The sequence below is a fragment of the Neoarius graeffei genome, chromosome 2, assembly GCF_027579695.1.
Source record: "Neoarius graeffei isolate fNeoGra1 chromosome 2, fNeoGra1.pri, whole genome shotgun sequence".
NCBI lineage: Eukaryota > Metazoa > Chordata > Actinopteri > Siluriformes > Ariidae > Neoarius > Neoarius graeffei.
Genome location: NC_083570.1, coordinates 107,359,024 through 107,377,256, shown reverse-complemented (window position 1 = coordinate 107,377,256; position 18,233 = coordinate 107,359,024). Strand labels below are relative to the sequence as shown.

Sequence of the window (18,233 nt, the reverse complement as noted above, 5' to 3'; positions counted from 1 at the left end):
ATTTTTGAGGCTTATGAGTGGCTTGCACCGTGCAGTGAACCCTCTGTATTTGCTTTCATGCAGTCTTCTCTTTATGGTAGATTTGGATATTGATACGCCTACCTCCTGGAGAGTGTTGTTCACTTGGTTGGCTGTTATGAAGGGGTTTCTCTTCACCATAGAAATTATTCTGCGATCATCCACCACTGTTGTCTTCTGTGGGTGTCCAGGTCTTTTTGCATTGATGAGTTCACCAGTGCTTTCTTTCTTTCTTTCTCAGGATGTACCAAACTGTAGATTTTGCCACTCCTAATATTGTAGCAATTTCTCAGATGGGTTTTTTCTGTTTTTGCAGCTTAAGGATGGCTTGTTTCACCTGCGTGGAGAGCTCCTTTGACCGCATGTTTTCTTCACAGCAAAATCTTCCAAATGCAAGCACCACACCTCAAATCAACTCCAGGCCTTTTATCTGCTTAATTGAGAATGAGATAACGAAGGAATTGCCCACACCTGCCCATGAAATAGCCTTTGAGTCAATTGTCCAATTACTTTTGGTCCCTTTAAAAACAGCGTGGCACATGTTAAGGAGCTGAAACTCCTAAACCCTTCATCCAGTTTTAATGTGGATACCCTCAAATGAAAGCTGAAAGTCTGGACTTTATGTCCATGTCCATTATATAACTATAACCTGAATATGTTTCAGTAAACAGGTAAAAAAACAAAATTTGTGTCAGTGTCCAAATATATATGGACCTAACTGTATATGGCACATTATTGTATTTTATCAACTGTAGGGGCACTCTCATGTTTTATCTTCCCTAGAGGGCAATTTATTATGTTTTATTCCCCTGGGGGCATGCTAAAAGGCACTTTGTTATGTTTTATTGACTTTAGGGGCACTCTATCATGTTTTATCTACCCTAGAGGGCATTTTATCCAGTTTTAGCTACCTGAAAGTGCACTCTTGGGACATTTTTAAAAAAACTATGGCAGGAAGTTTGCACACAACTAACACCTCCCCTAGCCTGGACCCGCCCATCCTAAGTGTGATGCAACACGGGGGCCTGTTGCGAACTTAGTCTGGCAAGGCAAGCTATCTCCAGCTCTTCCAAGCTCCCGAAAAATCGGGAGCCAATCAACTTTGAGCATATCCAACGGCCCTGGGTAGAGGCATGTTCAAGGCAGTGACGTAGTAGAACTGCGACCGGAAGCCATAGATTGTTTACAGAATCTATGCCGGAAGCGCTTCATTCACTAGAAACATTACGAACATGGAGCAGCGGCAAGCCTTTGACACAGCGGTAGATGCTGTATTGAAAGCATTCAACGGGAAGTTCTCATTGAAAACGGAGCAAAGAGCAGCCCTGGAGGTATTTATCTTCTTCCTGTTACTCAAGCAGTTTCCGTCGCGTCACATACATCAGAGGAAAGAGTGATGTGATTGGTTTAAGCTTCGTCACAGCCTTTTCTGGCTTCGACCAGTAGCAAACTGAGGCATTTCAGGGAGGTGGGTCAACCACGCGCTTTGGGAAACGGTTGGGCTTAATATCTTTGCCAGACCAATGCTCGCAGAGCTTTGAAGTTGCGTTAGCCAGACTACACCTCCCCACCCCACATCCCCATCCTGAGTGTGCCAGTGCATTAAGGGGTTAATAATGTACACATTAAGTGGCCACTAGGTTTACCTAAAAAAATGGCCAGTAAAAAAAAAAAAAGATATTGTCCAGACGGATATTGTCACATCAGAGAGCTAAGAACTAAAAATGAAAAAAAGAAAACCTGTTAAAGAGTTTACATGGTAAAAACAAAATGGAAACCAAAAAAATTCCACAATTCACATGAAATAACAAAAATACACAGACAGTGTAATCTAGCCAAAGTCTAAAACTGTGCTATAATGAGGAAAAAAGCACAAATATTTTGCATTCATTTCAATCATTATTTCATCGACACAAGCCAAGCTCTGACATGCACAGCATGCAGAAACTCTCAGCAGCTCCTAGAGTCAGTAGCCCTTTTTACACAGATATTCCACAATATTGGCGTAAAGCAGACACCACAATTCCCTTTATTGGCTTCAGTGTTTTACACTGAACCAAATAAATCCATCATGAAGCCACAGCAGTGTGTGGTTTTACATTGCGACTCATTGTTCCGCAACCAGAGGTGTGACATGACACAACAGAGTGTCAGCGTCTCGGGTGATGTATCTACATGTCGGAAATATGAACACCCTGTTACTGAGCATCATATGAAAAGTTTGGTTCCAAAACATGATAAACACCAAATGTGAAAAATTGAAACTCCCGCCACCAAACCATCAGCAATTATCATATCTTACTCGTACCATATTCAGTTTTTGCCAAAACACGATATCTGCCATTGATTTACCCAATGCATTATGGCCTTTCATTCCAAAATGCAACAAGCGCCATCACCGATTTTTCTAAAAAACAGACATATCTATTTGGCCAATCAGAGGCTGCCATTGGTGTGAAGTCTTCTAAGATGGCTGTGCCCATGAAATAGGAAATCGCTTTGGCACTTCTCGCATTTATTGGACAATTTCACGCTGAATTATGAATAATTTCAATAAAATCATCTAAAAAAAATAAATAATCTATAAAATAAAATAATCTGTCATGAACGAACGTGATTAAATTCACTTTAAATAGAAAGGGATATGTAGCATTTTGGGGAAAAATGCCGTGGCGTGGATATGTAGCGACTTGACAAAAAAATAATTACTTGGTTCAGGTAAAAGATGTTAATTAGTTCTGGATTTCATTTTTGAAGTTTATTATCATTAAGGAGTTAGTCAATACATTTTAAAACAGGATACAGTGGTTTTCCTTTTATTACTTCCCGTAATCAGAAAAAGTGATTTTTCTCGAAACAGTGGAATTGGATATATAGCGTTTTGGTACCAAACTCTTCATATGCAGCATGTAATCATTTCTGTTAAACAATTAGCATTTAAAGGGAAGAAATAGACTCAATATATATAACATATAACATGTTTGTGTACTTTAGTCGAGCCGGCTTTTCAGGGAAAAAAACCCTCTGTCACAGAAAACTGCACTTGCGAACAGAGAAAAGAAAGAGAGACAGAGAGAGAGAAAGGTAACAAGGAATAGAAGAGTGGAGAGACTCGTGCGAGCAACATGTTTCTGCGATCAGAAATATGTTGGAGGAGAAAGTGAAAAGAAATAGGAAGCGATTTGAGGCAGAAAGGCACACAGACCCTAGACGCTGTAGACGGAGATGTTTGCCGTGCCGGCTGTCCCTTTTACACAGGCGTTAATTCCGGCTCTGTTACTACCAATCATTCGCGCTCATAGGCAGGACAACACAGACCCAGCGTTCTCCATTCGGGCGTTTTATACAGAACACGAGGTGTAAAAAAGGAGCAAGATTTCCACCTTCGACAGGCTGTGTAAAAGGGGCTGTTGATGGATTTCAGTCTCAGTCGTGTTTTTGATATTTTCTTACCTTGATTGCGTCCTTGATTTCTTTGGCATCGTGATACGCCGGGGGTCTCATTAAACTCACAATCAGACGCTCAAACTTGCCCGTCAGTTCATACTTCAGATCCGCAATCAAGTCCTTTATGAGCAATATTAAATAGATAAAAACATATTTTTGATAAATTTAAGGTCAGCACCTTATTTATCCATTTATCATAGAATTACTTTCACTGAAGAAGAAAAAAAGGATCAGATGCAATTTTACACTTCAAAGCATTGATCTGGCTCAGGAACAGAACTGTTTAATAGTATTTGTGAAACACTTTTTTTTTTTAAATGTCGCTAATATAAGGAATCTTATAGAACTCTAGTGTTATATTGCTATCTGAATGAGAGATATTTTATTTCTGAGCATAAAAACCTGCCTGGAATGCTGTGTATAAAGGAATCTGGTTTTATAAAGGAATGTAGCATGATGTTTTAATCTGAGAGGCTTTTTACTGCTGGAGATGATCCAGTACCTTGCCGTAGAGTGATTTGTAGGCAGTGCAGATTTCTTGTCTCTGAGCGTTGCTTCTGGAGGTGACCAAGTCCAAAATGGCCTCCTTGTCACTTCCTGAGAAAGCAAACAATGGCAAGGATTACAAGAGCTTCATATTTACTCTGCATCACACTATATTTGTATTTGCTTATATTATTTCTAGGGGGTTTTGTCTGTTTTTTTTTTTTAAACTCATGTGGCAGCCCCTATATTCTTTTTACAGATTATGGTCTAATCCGGCGGCACGGTGGTGTAGTGGTTAGCGCTGTTGCCTCACAGCAAGAAGGTCCAGGTTCGAGCCCTGTGGCCGGCGAGGGCCTTTCTATGTGGAGTTTGCATGTTGTCCACGTGGGTTTCCTCCGGGTGCTCCGGTTTCCCCCACAGTCCAAAGACATGCAGGTTAGGTTAACTGGTGACTCTAAATTGAGCGTAGGTGTGAATGTGAGTGTGAATGGTTGTCTGTGTCTATGTGTCAGCCCTGTGATGACCTGGCGACTTGTCCAGGGTGTACCCCACCTTTTGCCTGTAGTCAGCTGGGATAGGCTCCAGCTTGCCTGCAACCCTGTAGAACAGGATAAAGCGGCTAGAGATAATGAGATGAGATGATCTAATCCAAGCATATTCAGTGTTAAAGGAAAACTCAATATTTTTCAGACTAGTCTTGATGTGCACTGTCTCTCCAAATACCACAGACAAACGTGTTCTGGTAATGAGGAAAGAATAAAAAACCTGTTTACTCACACTCACTTATGATACAAAGTCTAAATGCAGCTGCTGTGTTCATCAATAAACGTTTATTTAAACCAAGTTCTTATGAATTCTTAACTCGAACATGTTTGAAACTGAAGCTCTACAGCTCCATGATTCGTTAGTTCAGAAATGAGACGACTGTTTGAAAGGATTAGTCTGGAAAGGATAAAGAAGCTGGAACTACTTTTTCCTGGTCCAGTGTTGGAAAGTTGGGTAAAAGTCCATAAAAACACCTTTTATGCAACTGTTTCCTCTTCCATGCGACTGTCTCTCTTTTAATGCTATTGTCTCTCCTTCAATATGACCGTCTCTCTTTTAATAAAATGGTCTCTCTTTTAATATGACTGTCTCTCCTTTACTACCACTGTCTCACTGTCCCTTATTTAATATAGCTATCTCTCCTTTAATGTGACTATCTCACCTGTAATACCACTCTCTCCTTTAATACAGCCATCTCTCCTTTAATACAGATGTCTCTCCTTTCATGTGGCTGTCTCTCCTTTAATGCGACTATCTCACCTGTAATACCACTGTCTCTCCTTTAATACAGCTGTCTCTCCTTTCATGTGGCTGTCTCTCCTTTAATGCGACCGTCTCTCTTTTAATGCGACTGTCTCTCCTTTAATAAGGCTGTCTCTCTTTTAATGCAACTGTCTTTCCTTTAAGGTGACTGTCTCTCTTTTAATGCGACTGTCTCTCCTTTAATATGGCTGTCTCGCCTTTAATGTGGCTGTCTCTGCTTTAATGCAACTGTCTCTCCTTTTAATACAGCTGTCTCTCCTTTAATGTGACTGTCTCTCCTATAATACAGCTGTCTCTCCTTTAATACAGCTGGCTCTCCTTTAATACAGCTGGCTCTCCTTTAAGGTGACTGTCTTTCCTTTAATATGACTGTCTCTCCTTTAATACGACTGTCTCTCCTTTAATATGACTGTCTCTCTTTTAATGTGACTGTCTCCCCTTTAATATAACTGTGTTGCTTTTAATATGACTGTCTTGCCTTTAATGTGACTGTCTCTCTTTTAATATGACTGTCTCACCTCTAATACAACTGTCACTCCTTTAATATGACTGTCTCCCTTTAATATGACTTTCTTTCCTTTAATGCAACTGTATCTCCTTGAATTCAACTGTCTCTCTTTTAATATGACTGTCTCTCTTTTAATGTGACTGTCTCCCCTTTAATATAACTGTGTTGCTTTTAATATGACTGCCTCTCCTTTAATGTGACCGTCTCTCTTTTAATATGACTGTCTCACCTCTAATACAACTGTCTCTCCTTTAATACAACTGTCTCTCCTTCAAGACAACTGTCTCTCTTTTAATATGACTGTCTCTCCTTTAATACAACTGTCTCTCCTTTAATACAACTGTCTCTCCTTCAAGACAACTGTCTCTCTTTTAATATGACTGTCTCTCCTTTAAAATAACTCTCTCCTTTAATGACTGTCTCTCCTTTAATACAACTGTCTCTCCTTTAATATGACTGTCTCTCTTTTAATGTGACTGTCTCCCCTTTAATATAACTGTGTTGCTTTTAATATGACTGTCTCTCCTTTAATGTGGCTGTCTCTCCTGTAATAAGATTGTCTCACCTTTAATACAACTGTCTCTCCTTTAATATGACTGTCTCCCTTTGATATGACTTTCTTTCCTTTAATGCGACTGTATCTCCTTGAATTCAACTGTCTCTCCTTTAATATGACTATCTCTCCTTTAATAAAACTGTCTCTCTTTTAATATGACTGTCTCTCTTTTAATGTGACTGTCTCCCCTTTAATACAACTGTCTCTCCTTTAATATGACTGTCTCTCCTTTAATAAAACTGTCTCTCTTTTAATATGACTGTGTTGCTTTTAATATGACTGTCTCTCCTTTAATGTGGCTGTCTCTCCTGTAATAAGATTGTCTCACCTTTAATACAACTGTCTCTCCTTTAATATGACTGTCTCCCTTTGATATGACTTTCTTTCCTTTAATGCGACTGTATCTCCTTGAATTCAACTGTCTCTCCTTTAATATGACTATCTCTCCTTTAATAAAACTGTCTCTCTTTTAATATGACTGTCTCTCTTTTAATGTGACTGTCTCCCCTTTAATACAACTGTCTCTCCTTTAATATGATTGTCTCTCTTTTAATGTGACTGTCTCCCCTTTAATATAACTGTGTTGCTTTTAATATGACTGTCTCTCCTTTAATGTGGCTGTCTCTCCTGTAATAAGATTGTCTCACCTTTAATACAACTCTCTCCTTTAATATGACTGTCTCCCTTTGATATGACTTTCTTTCCTTTAATGCGACTGTATCTCCTTGAATTCAACTGTCTCTCCTTTAATATGACTATCTCTCCTTTAATAAAACTGTCTCTCTTTTAATATGACTGTCTCTCTTTTAATGTGACTGTCTCCCCTTTAATACAACTGTCTCTCCTTTAACAAAACTGTCTCTCTTTTAATACAACCCCGATTCCAAAAAAGTTGGGACAAAGTACAAATTGTAAATAAAAACGGAATGCAATAATTTACAAATCTCAAAAACTGATATTGTATTCACAATAGAACATAGACAACATATCAAATGTCAAAAGTGAGACATTTTGAAATTTCATGCCAAATATTGGCTCATTTTAAATTTCATGACAGCAAGACATCTCAAAAAAGTTGGGACAGGGGCAATAAGAGGCTGGAAAAGTTAAAGGTACAAAAAAGGAACAGCTGGAGGACCAAATTGCAACTCATTAGGTCAATTGGCAATAGGCCATTAACATGACTGGGTATAAAAAGAGCATTTTGGAGTGGCAGCGGCTCTCAGAAGTAAAGATGGGAAGAGGATCACCAATCCCCCTAATTCTGCACCAACAAATAGTGGAGCAATATCAGAAAGGAGTTCAACAGTGTAAACTTGCAAAGAGTTTGAGCATATTGTCATCTACAGTGCATAATATCATCAAAAGATTCAGAGAATCTGGAAGAATCTCTGTGCGTAAGGGTCAAGGCCAGAAAACCATACTGGGTGCCCGTGATCTTCGGGCCCTTAGATGGCACTGCATCACATACAGGCATGCTTCTGTATTGGAAATCACAAAATGGGCTCAGGAATATTTCCAGAGAACATTATCTGTGAACACAATTCAATGTGCCATCCGCCGTTGCCAGCTAAAACTCTATAGTTCAAAGAATAAGCCGTATCTAAACATGATCCAGAAGCAAATAAATAAATATATTACGTTCATTATGTCTTCTTCTTAAATCAAAATAATTAGTTTTCTTTTGTTTCAGACATGTAAAAGCTTTTTACCTTTACCTGACATGTTTCGACGGTGTAACTTCCGTCTTCATCAGAGGGTCACCCGGATGTTGGTGTGTGACGTGCCTTTATAATCAGCTGATGTTATGGAGGTGTGACCTCCCTGTCAATATTGACAGGTCGGTCACACCTCCCGCTGTCAGCGTTGCCCCCTCAGGACGGCGCTCCAGGTGTGGGAGAGCATGCATGCCCCCTCATCCCTGTTTATTGTTCTTGGGCTACGCTTTCTGATTTCTATTGACTCCTTGATCCAACGGTGGTACCGTGAAACCACACACCAAACCACGACAGCTACTAGTTCACCCTAAGGACAAAATCGACCAACACAGTAAATGTAATGTCATATATGAAATACCATGCCTGTCATGCAATAAAACCTACATTGGGGAGACAGGAAGGAGTTTTAGTACACGAAAAAAGGAACATAAAAAGGAATGTGAAAAAGAAACAGAACAGAGACAAACAAGAGCAATAAAAGAAAAAGCTATGCAAGAGAACCTGAAATCAGCAATAACAGACCACTGCAGAAGGGAAAATCATATAATGGACTGGGACAATGCTCAGATCATACAGCAAGAGAACAACAGATACCACCGTTGGATCAAGGAGTCAATAGAAATCAGAAAGCGTAGCCCAAGAACAATAAACAGGGATGAGGGGGCATACATGCTCTCCCACACCTGGAGCGCCGTCCTGAGGGGGCAACACTGACAGCAGGAGGCGTGACTGACCTGTCAATATTGACAAGGAGGTCACACCTCCATAACATCAGCTGATTATAAAGGCACGTCACACACCAACATCCGGGTGACCCTCTGATGAAGACGGAAGTTACACCGTCGAAACATGTCAGGTAAAGGTAAAAAGCTTTTACATGTCTGAAACAAAAGAAAACTAATTATTTTGATGATCCAGAAGCACAGATGTCTTCTCTGGGCCAAGGCTCATTTAAAATGGACTGTGGCAAAGTGGAAAACTGTTCTGTGGTCAGACGAATCAAAATTTGAAGTTCTTTATGGAAATCAGGGACGCCGTGTCATTCAGACTAAAGAGGAGAAGGACGACCCAAGTTGTTATCAGCGCTCAGTTCAGAAGCCTGCATCTCTGATGGTATGGGGTTGCATTAGTGCGTGTGGCATGGGCAGCTTACACATCTGGAAAGACACCATCAATGCTGAAAGGTATATCCAGGTTCTAGAGCAGCATATGCTCCCATCCAGACGACGTCTCTTTCAGGGAAGACCTTGCATTTTCCAACATGACAATGCCAAACCACATACTGCATCAATTACAGCATCGTGGCTGCGTAGAAGAAGGGTCCAGGTACTGAACTGGCCAGCCTGCAGTCCAGATCTTTCACCCATAGAAAACATTTGGCGCATCATAAAATGGAAGATACAACAAAAAAGACCTAAGACAGTCGAGCAACTAGAATCCTACATTAGACAAGAATGGGTTAACATTCCTATCCCTAAACTTGAGCAACTTGTCTCCTCAGTCCCCAGACGTTTACAGACTGTTGTAAAGAGAAAAGGGGATGTCTCACAGTGGGAAACATGGCCTTGTCCCAACTTTTTTGAGATGTGTTGTTGTCATGAAGTTTAAAATCACCTAATTTTTCTCTTTAAATGATACATTTTCTCAGTTTAAACATTTGATATGTCATCTATGTTCTATTCTGAATAAAATATGGAATTTTGAAACTTCCACATCATTGCATTCCGTTTTTATTTACAATTTGTACTTTGTCCCAACTTTTTTGGAATCGGGGTTGTATGACTGTCTCTCTTTTAATGTGACTGTCTCTCCTTTAATATAACTATGTTGCTTTTAATATGACTGTCTCTCTTTTAATATGACTGTCTCTCCTTTAATGTGACTGTCTGTCCTGTAATAAGACTGTCTCACCTCTCATACAACTGTCTCTCCTTTAATATGACTGTTAGGTTTTGATCTGTCCGTACTAAAGGAGGTTAAATTGACAAAGTATGATCTAGGAATGTTGACTTCTGCCACCCAGGAGATTCTACCTCACAGATCGATCTGGAGTAAACAGTCACTGACACAGACACAGCTGTTCAGAGATGTTTCTCAGTTTATTGTAGGACAAACACGAGCATATATTCACATTCAAGAGTGTGTTGTAGTTATATGATTGGATGATGATGATGATGATGTGATTGACGAAACTAAGTTATCGATGTAGGACAAGACAATATAAATGAGTGATGGAATGTTACATCACTGGTTTAGATCACTTTCTGAAAGAAGAGAGATGTTGCTGGTCAAAATAACCTTCATTAAGCAGAGAACAGAATGTGCGAACGAAGATAAGTTTCAAGGATTTATCTAGCCAAAACAAATAGGTAATCAGACCAGCCTGTACCAGTTTTAAGCAAGCCGAACACATCTCTCTATCACTCTCCAACACTGCAGTACAGCTGTCTCTCCTTTAACAGACCTTTATTGTCCCTCTGTAACGGTTATAATTGTACATTTGCATTATGTATGTCAACAACTGCACTTAGACTTCCATTATAATTGCATTTCCAGTAAACAGGCTACATTTCTTTTCTCAGTCCAGAGGAACAAGTTGAAATTATTGTCCATGATAAACATATACACCACAACCCAAAAGACATAGTGGGAAACATAATGTCTGAAGTATTCTTTTAAGTCCTGCAACAGTGGTTCTTTATCGATGCTAGGATTTGAATTCACAACCTTACATCACTGTCATGAAATGTTAACCAGGGTAGATACTATAATTAAAGTCCAAAACTGTAGTCCATATCTATAATTAAAGGACTAGCATTAGGCACGGCTGCTCACCAAAGCCTTTCATGGCACTGTAGAGAGCTTCAGCATCGCTGTTAGCATTGAATCCTGGGAAATCTTTCACTGTGCCTCGGAATCCCTGAAACAGAAAGAGTCCAATTTAAATCTGAATAAATTGCAATCTGAAAAGTGTTCTCCTACAGGGACAACAAGAGAACCCTATCGTCAATAAAATAGACAATATACACATCATCAAGTGGCATTCCTTAAAGGTCTAAATCTGGACCTGTAAAGTATTTCCATTTAAAAAAAAAAACCCATAGCAGCTCCGCTAACGTGTACAAGGAGAAACAATTGGCTGTAATTCAATGTCTCTATTTTTATAAACATGAACCATCTTAGTTTCTGTAGGGTGACCAGATGTCCCCATTTTCTGGGGACAGTCCCCGTTTTTGTGGCCTGTCCCCTGCTGGAGCTGTCCCCGGAAATGTCTCTGTTTTTAACCATGACCTGAAAAAAAAAACAGGCCAAAAAAAAAAACCCAGACCGAAACTGAAACATCTACCAGATTTCAGCAGATGCCTCGTGTATTGTTTTGTGGATCACTTTAAGGTGGGGTTTACATTAGACCGTATCAGCGGATCATCAGATTAACGTTTTTAAAACGATTAGCGTGCAAACAGCAACACCAATACACGATTCGCATGCACACAGCAACACCAATACACGGATACGCTCGGCTCTGCAGGCATCCTGCGCTCCAAATCACTCCGCCCTGAACAGCGAGTGCCCTCTGGAGGGTGCGCACTCCGGCCCTGCGCAGCTCACACAGCGCGCGAGTATAGCGCACGAGCAGTGATTCGGGACTGAGCCGCTGTGTGTGTGATCCCAGCGCATATCACTTACCACTTGCAAGTGGAAGGATGGCGAGCCTAAAGACAATCATAACTACACAATGGGCAGTATTTGCATCAGTATTTGCAGTATTTTCATACTTTTATAGTCTTTAATGAAAGGTGATACAAGGCGGAAGTCCGTGCCGTTTTTCAGCAGTCGCGTCACATGACCAACTCCAACGAATCGGGAAGGTGGATGTCACAGTGACGTTGTCCAATGACGACGCCAGCTAGAGCTCAGCACAGTGTATCCGTGTATTCTCAATGTTTACACAGCACCGGATCAGACACGATCTGGATTGAATACGTGGACCCTGGCGGATTCCCGTTTCCCGGCGTTTCCAGGCGTTTTAATGTAAACAGACAGTGCATCCGCGAAGAAAACGAGACAGATACGGTCTAATGTAAACTTGGCCCAAGACAGGCTCAGGCTGATAGCAGAGATGTTTGAGAACACCTCTGGCAATAGCCTTTCCAGTATTTTGATTGGTGGAGCTGAGGAACAACTATTTAGCGGCGCAGTAGAATCTTTGCAGAAACTAAAGTCATTCATTCATCTTTGACAGGTCGCTTCATCCGCTCCTGGACAGGTGAACCATAGTCTTTTCTTGTAGACCTGACTGACATTGCTTGTCATCTCCATTGTTAAGCCTTTAAATGTGTAAGCTACATTTTGCGATGTTGTATATGACATAACATTGCTTGTGGCGGCACGGTGGTGTAGTGGTTAGCACAGTCACCTCACAGCAAGAAGGTTCTGGGTTCGAGCCCCGTGACCGGCGAGGGCCTTTCTGTGCGGAGTTTGCATGTTCTCCCCGTGTCCGCATGGGTTTCCTCCGGGTGCTCCGGTTTCCCCCACAGTAAAAAGACATGCAGGTTAGGTTAACTGGTGGCTCTAATTTGACTGTAGGTGTGAATGTGAATGGTTGTTTGTCTCTATGTGTCAGCCCTGTGATGATCTGGCGACTTGTCCAGGGTGTACCCCACCTCTCGCCCATAGTCAGCTGGGATAGGATCCAACTTGTCCATGACCTTGCACAGGATAAGTGGTTATGGATAATGGATGGATGGATGGATGGATAACATTGCTTGTCACACTGTATTGAGATGTAGCAGTTGACCTAACAAACCATAGCCTAGTGTGGCCAATGCTAGCAGGAGGAAGCTCAGTGCACTGCCAATCAATCAGCTGAAGTTATTGCTGTAACAGAAAGTCAGCTGAGGTAAAATTGTAACAGTTCAACAGAATAAGCTAACTTACACACAAATTGGTGTGTTATCCCACAGAGTAGCTGGTTTTGTAAAGCTGTAGGCTGATGGTAATGTCAAAGTGTCAGTAATTTGTATAATTTGTTGTGATGTGTAGCGGACTACACATTTTGATTAAGGCTAGTCATTTCGGCTCAGTCATCAATTCAGCTATGGCTACAATTTAGGGTATGAGAGATCAGGAATCATTTATATCCCCAATAATAATAATAATAATAATAATAATAATAATAATAATGTCACCATACCTTGAAATTGCCTGGATTGGAGTAAACTGTTTATTTAAATTGTGTTGTGTGTTTTGTATATTTTTACAACAAGAGGGTATGGAGCAACAACTATCTGACTAGTAACACCAAAGTCAAAGTATACAAGGCCTGCATCCTCAGTACTCTTCTTTACGGCAGTGAAACATGGACAACCTACACCAGGCAAGAAAACCATCTGGAAAGCTTCCACCTCCGTTGTCTTCGGCGTATACTTGGCATCACATGGCGTGACAAGATCACCAACACCACTGTGCTGGAGCATGCTGGCTGCCTCAGTACATATGCATCTCACCTTTCAGAGAAGGCTTCGCTAGATTGGACATGTGCATCATATGCAAAACGGCTGCATTCCCAAAGACCTGCTGTATGGGGAACTTGTGTCGGGGCAACGCTCAGTGGGCCATCCAGTTCTCTGCTTCAAAGATGTATGTAAGTATGACATAAAGCTGACTGACATCGACCCTGACAGATGGGAACAAGTGTCTTGTGATAGGAGAAGCTTGCGCCATGCAGTCTGCTCTGGAGTCAAGAGGGGAGAGTACAGCCGCAACCAGCAGCTGGAGGACAAAAGGAGAAGTCGGAAGCAGAGGTAACAGAAGCAGGCTCTCAACCCACCATCTAATTTCATCTGTGTCAACTATGGAAGGGACTGCCACACAAGAATTGGACTTCTGAGCCATTCTCAATGCTGCTCCCAACTACAGTGATGACCTGCCAAGGCATTACCATCACCTCTCGAAATGGATGGATACCAGCAGCAGCAGTTGTGTGTTTTGTATATTTTTAAATACATTGCCCATTATTAGTAGCATATATGGTAATTAATTTAATAAATTTACTTTCATGGGTCTAAAACAGGGCGGCACGGTGGTGTAGTGGTTAGCACTGTTGCCTCACAGCAAGAAGGTCCTGGGTTTGAGCCCAGCAGCTGGCAAGGGCCTCTCTGTGTGGAGTTTGCATGTTCTCCCCATGTCTGCATGGGTTTCCTCTGGGTGCTCCAGTTTCCCCTACAGTCCAAAGACATGCGGGTTAGGTTAATTGGTGGCTCTAAATTGACCGTAGGTGTGAGTAGTTGTTTGTGTCTATGTGTTAGCTCTGCGATGATCTGGTGACTTGTCCAAGGTGTACCCCACCTCTTGCCCATAGTTGGCTGGTATAGGCTTCAGCTTGCCTACCACCCTGTAGAACAGGTTAAGTGGCTATAGATAATGGATGGGTCTAAAACATCTATTTCAGCTAGCCTATAATTTAAGAGTCTATAAATCTAAACTATGTATCCATACCAGAGATTTTCACATTGTCTTTAATCAATGTTAACCTAAAGCAGATGCAGAATCGGCCTACAGCGCACTTAGTGAGGAAAATCCCACTTTTTATGCAACGCATGATCAAAATACATGAAAAACAGAAATGTCCCCCATTTTCTCACAAAGATGAAAACATTAGATGTTCTAATGATATTTTCACCGCCAAACCAAAAATGTCCCCAGTTTTCTTCTCAGAAATCTGGTCACCTTACTGTAGCAGATTTTCTGTTGCTGTTTGTCCAATCACCTCATCATCTCTAGCCGCTTTATCCTGTTCTACAGGGTTGCAGGCAAGCTGGAGCCTATCCCAGCTGACTACAGGCGAAAGGCAGGGTACACCCTGGACAAGTCGCCAGGTCATCACAGGGCTGGCACATAGACAACCATTCACACACCTATGGTCAATTTAGAGTCACCAGTTAACCTAACCTGCATGTCTTTGGACTGTGGGGGAAACCGGAGCACCCGGAGGAAACCCAAGCGGACAACATGCAAGCTCCGCACAGAAAGGCCCTCGTCGGCCATGGGGCTCGAACCCGGACCTTCTTGCTGTGAGGCGACAGCGCTAACCACTACACCACCGTGCCGCCTTGTCCAATCACATTTGAGCAAATTATGTAGCTAAAAGCAGCTCATGGGTCCACAGTCCAGCTACAAGGCTAAAGTCAGCAAAAGGAAAGAGTGTTCACGGAAATTTTTATTTCATTGCTAGCAAAGAGACGATGTACGTGTAGCTTGTTGAAAGGTGGACATTTATTCTCCTTGCATTAAAGTAAAAATACGTAGATGTTTCTAATCTGTTCAGAGTCTGAGGGATTAATGAAAAGCAGTAATGTGAAGCAGCACTATAAAAAAAAACTTAACCATTTTAAATTGGCTTATTTGCTTTATATCGATAAACTTATTAACGGTTCTGCAATAAAAGGTAACTGTTTTCATGAATTAGTTAGTTCATGTTAGCTTCTTATTCAAAGAAGGAATTTTATAGATATTCGCAATTGTTTTCCCCCTGAATGCTTCTGCTATAAGCTATTTCAGAAACACCATAGCTGAAACAAAAAAAGATTATAAACTAGCGCTAGTGAAATTTTGATGATGGCCTTTGTTTAGCAAACGCATTGCTGAAGTGCGGGATCGCTCAGGGTTTCGTCTCACGCAGATCAATACTCAATAATGCAGATGCTTTGCATGAGGCAGCAACTTGAACACACACACACATTGTATCTCACACAGAAGTCATCAACCATGAGACCGTGTCATGTGACACTATTTACCATCCTAACAAAAAGCACCGTTTTGGTGACATGTGATTGAACTCCAATCCGAGTCATAAGAGAAACTAGAGTAAGATGAGCTGCTGGGTAACGTGAGATACACCTAAGTATTTAGGTGACCATATACAAAACGTGAAATTTTAGGAAGTGATATCCATTGTACCGATAGCTGGATGGATGGATGGATGCATGGATGGACGGATGGAACGTCCAAATAACTGAATGTATCATTTCTCCCTAAACAGCCCACAAACAGCTCACCTACTAGGCTAGTTAACTGCTAGCATGAACTTGTCACAGCTGAAACATTTCAGTTTCTAATATAGTGTTACCCAGGCTTGTAGTACTTGAGTCTGACTTGTGCCCTAATTTTAAGGACTTGTGACTTGACTTGAGCACTGATGACTCAAACTCATGCATTAACTGCATTCGGACTCGTAAATTGGAGACGAGGATTCAGATTTTTTCTTTCTTTTTTGTAACATGCCATAATAATTTGGCAGAAGATATTTATAGCTACATTAATTTTTATACTAATTTCGTGCAAGAGTATCACACCTGCGCACCTTGGCGCGTGCATCAGATAGACTCTCGGGCGCGCTCCGGACAGCCCGCACCAAGTGGACTCTCGTGTGCGTGCCGTAAACGATTCGCACCTGCACAGGATTAAGGCACAATCAGCGCACCGATATAAAAACTGTGAAAACACACTTACTTTGCGAAGTATTGAGTTGCGTTGCTGATACATTACCAAGCCTTATTTCCTTGTTTGCTTTCCTAATCCCTGATTTCCTGTTTCTCGTCTTTGATTCTGCCGAGTCTACGATAGCCTGTTTGTGCTTCGCTTGACCTGTTGTCTGTTTCACCGTTTTACGATTTTGCCTGCCGTTCTGGATTGTTCACCGTCTTCACTCATATTAATAAACACACCTTCTGCATTTGCATCCGTCTCCCAACCATCTCTGACAGAATACTTCACACTCCCTGATAAAGAGAAGCACATTCACCTGTTCATACGTCATGTTCAGGAACAAACTGATGTCAATGGCACTAAAACAGACACCGTCACATGGTGCAGTTGGAGTCTTGTTGTCAGACTCGACTTGGATCAATAGTGAACTCAACTTGAATTTTTTTTAACGACTTGAACTTGACTCGGACTTGAACACTGGGGACTTAAGACTGGACTTGGACTCGAGGTTTAGTGACTCGACTACAATACTGGTGCTACCATATGAAACACCAACCAAAACTACTGTATCACTAATATTAGCTAAGTTATCTAGATAACGTTAGCAGGCATGCAGGCTCTGCAGCTGTATGTTTGCTGGCAGCACAAAATCAATGTCTAATCTCAGAATTTAGTGCTATGGTGAGAAATTGGACTTTAGTCCATCTGAATGTATTTTTTTTTTTAATTCAGGGGATTTTTAAGTCTTAAATCAATCAATCAACAGTCAACAACTTTATTAAAGTGCCAAACTTATAGCTGGTCACAAGTAGCCTACTAATTGGGGACACTAGCTATAAATAACCCATCCATCCATCCATCCATTATCTGTAGCTGCTTATCCTGTTCTACAGTGTCACAGGCAAGCTGGAGCCTATCCCAGCTGACTATGGGCGAGAGGTGGGGTACACCCTGGAGAAGTTGCCAGGTTATCGCAGCAGCTATAAATAAATAAATAAATAAATAAGAATAAAATCTGAAACATATACTTCTATCTATAATCTTAAATATAAATGATAAATCATAAATCTTAACTCTATACTATAAAACTTGAAAGAAAGTCCTAAAAAAAAATCAAAGATCCTTGATTAGAATGGAATATCAATAAATATATATGAAGGAAATATTAAATAAATATATACTCAAATCTATAATCTTTACTATGTACGATAAAATCTTAATTCTATTTTAAAATGTTTGATATATATTCTTGATGAGACTCATGAAATATTAATATTATAAAATATTAATATGCCAATTGAGGAGGCAGCACGGTGGTGTAGTGGTTAGCGCTGTGGCCTCACAACAAGAAGGTCTGGGTTCGAGCCCAGCAGTCAGTGAGAGGCTTTCTGTGTGGAGTTTGCATGTTCTCCCCATGTCCGTGTGGGTTTCCTCCGGGTGCTCCGGTTTCCCCCACAGTCCAAAGACATGCAGGTTAGGTTAACTGCTGACTCTAAATTGACCGTAGGTGTGAATGTGAGTGTGAATGGTTGTCTGTGTCTATGTGTCAGCCCTGTGATGACCTGGCGACTTGTCCAGGGTGTACCCCGCCTTTCGCTCATAGTCAGCTGGGACGGGCTCCAGCTTGCCTGCGACTCTGTAGGACAGGATAAGCGGCTACAGATAATGGATGGATATGCCGATTGTTATATATTGTAGGTCGTAG

The 18,233-nt window shown here is 41.1% G+C and overlaps 1 protein-coding gene across 3 annotated transcripts in view; it reads right to left on the bottom strand.

Moving 5' to 3' along the window:
• Window positions 1–18,233, bottom strand: part of anxa6 (annexin A6) — a 106,915-nt gene that overhangs the window by 63,409 nt on the left and 25,273 nt on the right. For all 3 annotated transcript variants that reach the window (XR_009654102.1, XM_060915340.1, XM_060915341.1), the window contains exons 3-5: window positions 10,877–10,961; window positions 3,968–4,062; window positions 3,472–3,585 (exon numbers count right to left, since the gene is read on the bottom strand). Coding sequence is in view for 2 of the 3 variants with exons in the window: in XM_060915340.1 (XP_060771323.1) it covers window positions 3,472–3,585; window positions 3,968–4,062; window positions 10,877–10,961 (294 nt within the window). In the remaining variant the exon portion in view is untranslated. The remainder of the gene's footprint in view (window positions 1–3,471; window positions 3,586–3,967; window positions 4,063–10,876; window positions 10,962–18,233) is intronic.